The sequence below is a fragment of the Poecilia formosa genome, unplaced genomic scaffold (genome assembly GCF_000485575.1).
Source record: "Poecilia formosa unplaced genomic scaffold, Poecilia_formosa-5.1.2 Scaffold202, whole genome shotgun sequence".
In the NCBI taxonomy this organism is placed as follows: Eukaryota; Metazoa; Chordata; class Actinopteri; order Cyprinodontiformes; family Poeciliidae; genus Poecilia; species Poecilia formosa.
In genome coordinates, this window is record NW_006800141.1 from 967,150 (window position 1) to 976,311 (window position 9,162).

The 9,162-nt window shown below is 39.0% G+C and overlaps 1 protein-coding gene across 8 annotated transcripts in view; it reads right to left on the reverse strand.

The window, feature by feature from the left end:
• Positions 1 to 9,162, reverse strand: part of tnr (tenascin R (restrictin, janusin)) — a 174,691-nt gene that overhangs the window by 65,007 nt on the left and 100,522 nt on the right. For all 8 annotated transcript variants that reach the window (XM_016679108.1, XM_016679106.1, XM_016679107.1 and 5 more), the window contains 4 exons: positions 7,636 to 7,846; positions 7,370 to 7,470; positions 6,358 to 6,520; positions 5,211 to 5,687 (listed from right to left, as the gene is read on the reverse strand). In XM_016679108.1, the coding sequence (XP_016534594.1) occupies positions 5,211 to 5,687; positions 6,358 to 6,520; positions 7,370 to 7,470; positions 7,636 to 7,846 (952 nt within the window). The remainder of the gene's footprint in view (positions 1 to 5,210; positions 5,688 to 6,357; positions 6,521 to 7,369; positions 7,471 to 7,635; positions 7,847 to 9,162) is intronic.

Genomic DNA, 9,162 nt, shown 5'->3' on the forward strand with positions numbered 1-9,162 from the left:
GAGACTTGACCCTGTCACGACTCGGTGGGCAGTAGGTCTTTCACGCCAACAAAATACAGGTAGGTGAAGCTAACGTCTTGATAGAATAAAATTCTGTATCAACATGAATAAGGTTCTGATGATTAAGCGTAGTCACGCAGGCCTCTAAAATGACTTGTATTTTAACAAGTCAGAGGACTACAAAGCGCTTCACACTATAGTCTCACATTCACATGTTGAATGTGGTACAGCTGCTGGATTGTCACCACAACTGGTTTGGGGCAGTTTGACAGAAGCGAGGCTGCCAAGCCATCAGCGCTAGTGGTGGCTGCTGACCACCACCAGCAGCCAAGGTGAGTGAATCGTCTTTCTCAAGGACACAACGACAGAGACAAACAGAGCAGGGACTAGAACCAGCAACTCACAAATGACAGGACAAACTCCAACTTTCTGAGCCACCATCGGCCATTCCAAGTATAGACAGTGCTTGGAGATCAAAAACAGTATGACTTAGCAAAGGGCATTTTAACTAAGTACTATTAAAACTGAGATTCAAAAACAGGCCATTTCAGAATCAATACATCCATGTCAGTTTTGGTAGATTGCTACACAGAAACTACTAAAGAGTTCATCACAAGAGCAAAAACTTTTTAAGGGTCTAGATATCATTCTGTCAGAAGGTATAGTTTCAGTCTAAACCAAATACATTCAAGGTGTTATCACAATTAACGTGTTTAGTCCGTTTAAAACAAATTCTGGTTCACTCTGACCTTGGTGTGTTTTGTAGCTGTGAACAGAACAATCACACCAAGACGGGGATCCCCATACCGCCTCCTCTGTCTCGCGACAGTTGCAAAGAAACTCTGGATCAGTTAGTATTGGGTGTGAATGCAATCTGACCCTGAGGCAACACACCTACCAGGTCAATGCACAAAGCTTGAGTCAAAAATCTATCTGTAACAAGGTTTGCATTGCACTGTGGGATACGGTAGAGTAAACAAAGTAATAAACAAATGCAGTGTGTCTTCTTTGTAATCTCAGATGTGCTTGTTGAACAGTAAACAATAACAACAATGATTTCAAAGACCCCCACACACAGTGCTCTACTGGATCGAAATCCAGCAGAGCACCTTTGGGATGTTGTGGAGCAGGAGATTTGCATCATGGACTTGCAGGTAAAATGTGGCTGCAACCCTAATCTAATAAAATTACTTGTGAATAATATGTTCTCAGACGGGTTGTCTGCATGAATGTCAGCTCATATGTAATTTTTTTTTTTTGCTGCTGCTGCTGCTTGATTCTGTCTTCACATTCTGATTAAACCCCGAAAAAAAAAAAATCTGTCTTCATTCGTATGATATATTAATATTTTCATGTCTCGAAACAGCTTAGATGATACTCTTACATTTTTGCTTCATTTAGTATGCTGCCATCTGCGAATACACAAATTAGCCCCGTCTCTCAGCTCATCTCCTTCCTGCCCCAGTAACATCCACATCCTTTCCTCTTCTCAACCTCTCCTTACTGATTAAAGAGAGCAGCAGGTTAAGCCTACAGTTTATGAGCATAGAGAGACATGTGCAGTTACACAAGAAGCAGATCCAGGGGAGAGGTCTGATGTTGCATGGGCTCCTTTACTGGCTCACATTTAATAAAATGTGGTTTAAAAACTAGATATAATAACATCTTACAGCAAAAAAGTAAAAAATAAAAATAAAAAAATGACAGTGTAAAACATAAATAAATTGAAATAAGATTTTCTGAACGGGATCCCAACTAAAGGATGAGATTCATAACAAAATTATACAAAACATTTTATACTGTTTGCCAAGATTTTTACTGCTGAGTAATTTCCCAGTTTATCCTCCTTTATAGTTTACTGTTTATGTAATCTAAATTAAATATATTTCATTCAAAGGGGGCCTTTCAAGTTTTTTTGTTTCCATTCAGGTCTCTACTGCTGAAACAGTCCTAGTACTTAAAACAATAAAAACACTCAGATGTTTTTTTTAGCAATAATTTCATGTTTAGTCAGTGTCATGAAAATGAGCTTTAAAAAAAAAAAAAAAAAACTCAATTGACAGGCACTGCCCTTCACCTAGCAACCCCAATAGAGCCCAGCCGCTCACCTAGCAACCCGAGCAGAGCTCCGCCCACTTAGGCAGGCTAATAATGTCTTCTAGTTTTACCGCTGTATGTGCTGTATAATGCTTCTGGAAAAGACAAGTATTTTTATTGGCAGCTGAAATAGTTCATATCCATTCTCCCAGTCTTGGAAAAACAGAGCTGTGTGGTTTAATTAAATTTTTGTTTCATTTTGAAGTATCACGTTCAAGTCGATGGAAATCTCAAAGCTTGAAATAATTTCCTCAGTTTTGCAAAAATGGTTTTACTCTCGGTTGAAGTGGCTTTTGGCTTTTCCAAAACAGAGATACAGAACTAAAGGAGAGATGGAAACACATTTCTAGAACAAGTTCTGACGTAGAGCTCTGATGAATATCTTCATTTTTTTCAAATTCTGCACTCTGCAATCTCCAATACTGCTAAAATACAGCCAGATTATGCTTCTCTTTCACTTTTTGCTCATTTCTTTACTTTTTCTTTATGCATTTCACTTAAATCTGGTTTCACACCCCTCTGCACTCATTGTCTTTGGATTGGAGAAGCTTCTCCTTCCCCTCTTTGTTTCACAATGTGCTGTGATTCTAGTCATTCTTTGCATGATGTGCCCGTTAAAGTCTACTTACATGGATTCTTAGCCGAGTAGAACAGAAGCAGCTAAAGACATTGTTTTATTATTATTATTATTTCAACCAATAGATTGCTAGATTTTTAATCTGTGCCACATATTAGAGTGAGTCTGCTGATCCCATTAGTAAATAAATCGATAACTACTCTCTCAAATCATTTCTCCCTCATGTTTACCCAGAATAATTAGCTTGAGCACAACTCATTTTTTTCCCCCTCAGTGTTTGAGTCCATTTTTTATAGAGAAACACAAACAAGCAAGGCTTAATTTTTTAATAGGTGTGATGAGGGGCTTATGATTAAAAAAAATATAAAATAAAACTTGTCTGTACCTTTCTCTTTAACAAGATGTCATTGAAAAACTGGGGAATACCTTTTGTCTAGGTACCCAGTGCCACAGAATTTTCACATAAAAATATATGTGCAGTTTCTGACCCCATGACTAAAAAGATCCAATTTAAATTCAACAGTGTCCATTATTTCACATACTGAGAGAATATAGGCCACCATAATTGAAGGAAAAAATGCATGCCGTTTCTCTTCGGTTCCTGATAACATGAAACACTTAAGCCTGTCACCCGGTGCTCCTCTGGTTATTGAACTGCCACGTTTTGTATTCAACAAACTCACCCTACAAGCAGTGGCTAATTACAAAAAAAATAAAAATAAATAAGCAATCAGTCCCTCTCACTTGGTATAGATATTAAATACGGGGAAATGGAACGGATGAATCAGACTTAGAAATACCATTTTCCCTTCCTGATTTTTTTATCGCTTGCTCCCCTATCTGTCCCCATCCATCATTTTGTTGACAGGTAACTCAAATGGCAGAGGAGGATGTGATATTTTGGCACTGAGGCTCGGCTTTGAACAAAGGCAGGCACAGCTCAGAAACTGTCTCAGCTGCAGTTAATGTGACAGTTGGCTCCCCAGATGAATGTGACTTTTGACAAATGAACATCGTTAGACCTTCTGCTGTCCAGCAAGTCATGCACCCCCACTACTTGCATTTGCAGCACAAAAAGGTTTATTTCACAGCCCTGCATGTATGCTAACAATGGTGGAGCTGAAGCCTGTAATCTTCCCACCTCAAGCTTGTGGAATCTATGTTAAACACAAAACACAGTAAGTTTTTTTTTTCTCCGTTTTTAAGAGAAATTAATTCAATAGATGTTCATGCACATATTTTTTTAAATTATTTTTTAACTTCAGGCATGTTAAGATCTTCAAATCTCTTATCATAGTCACAAAAAAGATTAGAGTTTAAGAAGTAAAATTCTACCGACAAGGTAAATTTAAATGATCAACAACATGAGAAAAGGCCAAATTCATTCATTCATTCATTCAAGGTAACTGAAACTGCTTTTTTTTTGCAACATGATCTGAATAGATTTTTCTTTGTGCGGTACTAGTGAGGCTAAATGTAAGAGTTCACTTAAAAGAAAAAAAAGCTGCATTATTAAGATGTTTCTCTCCTTTTTGGTGAGCTAAACACTGAAACCTTGAGAAGACTCTTGTGTTACATGACTAAAAAGCATGGCCCCTGGACCCAGAGCTTTAAAAACAATTACTGACTACTCTCCAAATCGATACACACGGTATCGGTTCAAAACATTTTTTATGATAAATTAATCTCTTTAAATTGTGAGACTTTTCAAGTTAGTTTTCCATTTTTCATTGGTCACCCACTCTAGTATGATATCTACTGGTTTTGACAAATGATTAATTATTATGCCACGTTAGCCACGTCATACGTGAAGTCAGTGACTTCACGTATAACAAAATAAGTGGTTTTATATTGCTTCTTTTGCCTTCTTGACAACTCCAACTAAAACTGAACACTCATGGTAAAACCTGGTATATTTAGGCATATAAAGTCTTAATATTTTGCACATAGCAATTTTTTTAAAACTAGGGCATGTACTGAAAAGGTCTGGGCACTCCAACAACCATAGACGAGATTTTTTTTTTGTTTCTGTAAAGAATTTTTTTGTCTTTTCAATAATTTGTTTTTTACAAATAATCATCTGTAAAGCATTCGACAACAGATCTAACACTGATTTAATCAGAGTGCTGAGATTTTCGTCAGAATCTTCAAATGATGAGAGGAATAACTGCAACAAAAAACCATGGGGGATTCGGTTGCACTTTGAATCCACTTTCATGAACGCAGCTCTCAGGATTACAACCATGCCCTGTTATCACAGTGTCAGAAAATCATAGTCAAAACAATAAAATAAAAAGGTCAGAAACACATATTCTGTTTCCCGCAGCTCTTGTGTGGTGTAAGCTTGTGTGTTTTTTTTTTTTATTATTGTGTTTCTGTCCTCAAGCATTTAATCTTTCAGATCTTTATTAATGAAGAACAACTTTTTTGAGGGATTTCTTATTTTTTTTGCTTCACATGGTTAAATAACATATGCCAATATACTTCTTATAGTAAAAAAAATAAATAAATAATAATAATAATAAAATTAGCTTACCTGAGTTACAATCATCTCCAGCAAAGCCATCCTGGCAGACACAGAAACCCTCCTTGCAGACTCCCTTCTTGCTACAGTTGTTGGCGCAGTAGACCAACGAACAGTCTTCTCCCACATAGCCGGGGCGGCACTGGCACGTCCCGTTGACACACAACCCCTGATCCGAGCAGTCGTTGAGACACCGTCCGACCATGCAGTCTTCGCCTGTGAAGGACTCCTCGCACACGCATTCTCCATCGATGCACAGGCCTCTGCCTGAGCAGTCGGAGGGGCATCGTGGCTCTGAACAGTTGTCGCCTCCAAAGTCCCGATCACACACGCACTCCCCTTCGATGCACACCCCCTGACCGGAGCAGTCATTTGGGCAACGAGGCTCGGAGCAGTTTTTGCCCCCCCAGCCTTCCTCGCAGATGCAGCCACACAGATCAAAGCTGAAGCTCCCGTGGCCGCTGCAACCCGGGACAAAGTCCAGACGACCTAAGACGAAAAGTGGACACGGGCTGCTTTACGAAATGGCTCTAGTTTGATACCTTCTTCAAGCAAGAAAGAAAACATTACATGTTGAATAAAATTTGTTAAACTCATTTCAAAGTCAAAGACTTTGTGTTTTAATAAGACAATTGCAAACACAGACTAGAAAACAGTTGTCAGGACAAATATAAGTACAGTTGCTTCAATTAGATTATTCCAGCAACCATCCTCCTCGGCTGAGTGTGTCATCCTCTTTCTGATTCTGATCATGACTGCTAGAGAAAATCATTTTCTCACCATGGAGATGGAGCGTTTTCAGAGAGTATTTGAAATGGGTGATGGTGTCATTGAAGCAGATACTTTAACCGTCATTTATTCTGTGGATCTGTCCACGCTGGTCTTCTCATAACATGGATGGGAGAATTATCAGAGGTTTCTCTACACCCTTTCTCCACGGAGCGGGTAAAAAGAAAATGCCAATCAGAATCAATAACACCATGTTGTCTGTGCCTCGTGTTTTCTGCTTGGCATACTTGTTTGTCTGTCTGTTTGTTTTTGTTAACCTGTTCAATTTTTCTTTCTTTCTACATAAAGAACACACACACACACAAAAAAAAAACAAAAAAACCTGAATCTTTATTTAAATGCGTTGTCGCCAGGAAGCGACAGAACTCACCCATGGCAGAGCCTTCCCCACAGCATCCAGATCCACACTGAGCTCTGAGCATGGACACCTCTCTCTCCAGCATCTCCACTCTGGTGGCGAGTTGCTGGATTGTGGTTATTGCTGGACAACTGCACGCTGCTTTTGGTATGTTGATGCGGTGCGTAAACGTCACCTAAGCAAGGAGCAACAGTTTGGTTTGAATTTCACAGCATTGGCAAGGCAACAAAATCATCTATTTCGAATGTCCTCTTGGGTTTGTTCATGTTTGAAGAATTAAGGTTTTAGACTCCTGTTTAAGTATAAGATTATGATCAGCATACGAGAAATTTTGGGCCCCCTGATGCAGACTATTTCTTGAGTCTTATCTTACCCATGAGACACACATACAAAAAGTGAAAGGCCTGCAAACTGCCTTGCTTTCTTTGGTCAAACACTAATACTAGCACAATGTTTACTGCGAGTGAATTTTATATGCAACAGTCCGCAAACAGTTTTACGATTTACTTTTTTTTAGTTTTAGCTTACAGTAAGGTTTCTCCCCACCAGCAACACTCTCAGACAAGGTGAAAAATATACATGAAGCAATGCAGACTAATCAAAAAAATAAATAAATAAATCCTATGCAGTTGCATTTTGTTAATTCCACTTAGGACAAGAGGAGGGGACAGGTCAGGAGGGAAAGTGGCAGAAGATATCTGTAACTTAAATGCAAGCTAAGACAGGACACTGATTGTTCAAACTGCCCAGGCTCCAGACAAGAGGCCGTTTTATTATTATAATTTTAGAACGATTGTCGGAATGTATGTCAGTAATAAACGCATTGTTTTGTTGTTGTATAATAAGAGCAAATAGACATGGAAAAATCCAAACAGACTCCGTGCACTGAACCCAATTGAACAGCAAGGGCTATAAAAGTGACTGATTTTAATTTGGGTAAAAACAACACTCGTCTCTAAATAACTTATGTCATCGTGTGAAATTACTGAAAGTAATAGTGCACAATAATGTTCAGAAAAGCCACCTGACTCTCTGCATCAAGAGTCTGCTCCGCGTATTCTGTTGGCCCGGCTGGCTCCCCTGGTCCCTCAGCTGGAGGTCTGGATCCCAACTCAGCGTGAGAATCTGCACAATTCAAAGAACACGTCTTCAATTTTTTAAATAAAATAAATAAATAAATAAATAAATAAAAATAAAAATTGATACTGCACATGCTTCTAAAATGGCAAGAATATTTCTCTAAATTGAGCCTTCACAATATCCAGCTGATTAGAGGGATGAGAGGGTCACCTGGGGCCACAGATGCATCCAGGTCGACGGAGCACAGAGACTCCATCGGCACGTTAATGTTGTACACGTGGTTAAAGACAAGAGGCTGCTCTCGTAGTGTCTGATTGACTGAGGAAGCAGAGGGAAACTGATCCCCCTCTGGGATCTGCCTCCTCACTCTGGTGGTTCGAACCAGCTTGTTGTCTCCTGATGGAGCAGCGTGTGCAGCACCCTGGAGCGAGAGACAACATGAAAAAAAAAAAAAAACAACATTACACATTTTGTGGACTCAGGGGATTCAGGTTTGTTCTCTCTCTCTTTTTTTTTTGTCCTTCAGATGAGAGTGCATTTACAAAATGATGGAGTAACAACCAAGAAAAGAGCCCAGGGGTATTTTATTGTCACGTTTTATTTGTGACAAAATCTGAAAAATGGTGTTTTCTGACTGTAACACTGACAAAACCATTTTCAAATAGAGAAACGGTAATCTCCAAAAAATCAGTGGTGACAGCTCTGCGTTTAAAAGCTAGTAGGTTTTCTGACTGCCAAAGTGAAATGTATTACGTAAGAAGCAAGATCCCATCATACAGAAGTAATCATATATATCTACAAAAGTACCCTAGAGCCCCATTTAAACTTTCTATATTGCGATTTAATTTAATTTAATTTGCATTAAAAAGCATTTAAACTCTGAACAATGTAATGTTCATTAAGGACACCTGGATCAACTCTTTGTAGAACCATATTTTCAAGAAACTACAGCTGAGAGTCATTTGGGGTACGTCTTCTTCACCAACTTTAAATAGACTAAGATTTTTGTCCAACCTTGTTTTGCAATTCAGCTCAGGCTTGTGGATGAATAACACATATGAACAACAAATCTTAAATCTTACCATCAGTTACAAATTAGATTAAGGTCTGGATTTAAATATTGTTATCGGAGATTGGGTTGCATGTTTGCCTGTACTGTACAGAAGAAACGTCTCTAATTTAGGGTAAAATATTAGCAGCTGTGGTCGCCAGAATTTTATCGTAAAATTCTAGCAACCACAGCTGCTAACACTGTACCCTAATTTAGGGGGGGTTTGGGGGGGCTTACAGTGTGCAAGATGCTAAACCTCCGTCCTCAGCTTCAGCCTTTTTGGTTGCACCTTATTAAAAACAAATTCCATATGTTTGATAGCAGAACTTTTATGATAAATGAAAGATGACAAGAAGAATTGGTTCTCTCCATGACACTCTTCCAAAAGGGCCATATTTCTGGACTGCATGACTAACAGGTCTGTCATCAGATTCTTCCACCTAATCTGTGGATCTCAGCTGTTTCTCCAGAGTTATTATGGTCCCCTTGGCTGCTTCTCGACTACCTGTTTAGGCCAGTATTAAAAGGTTGGACCCCCACTTGTCTATGAGAGCTCTCTCAGTGTCTCATGGAGGCTGGGAAGTGCCATATTGCACACAAAACTGACAACTGGGGCTTTAAACACCTTAATTGGGCTGGTGACCCTGTATCGATAGACTAGCAAGACAATACAATACAATATATAT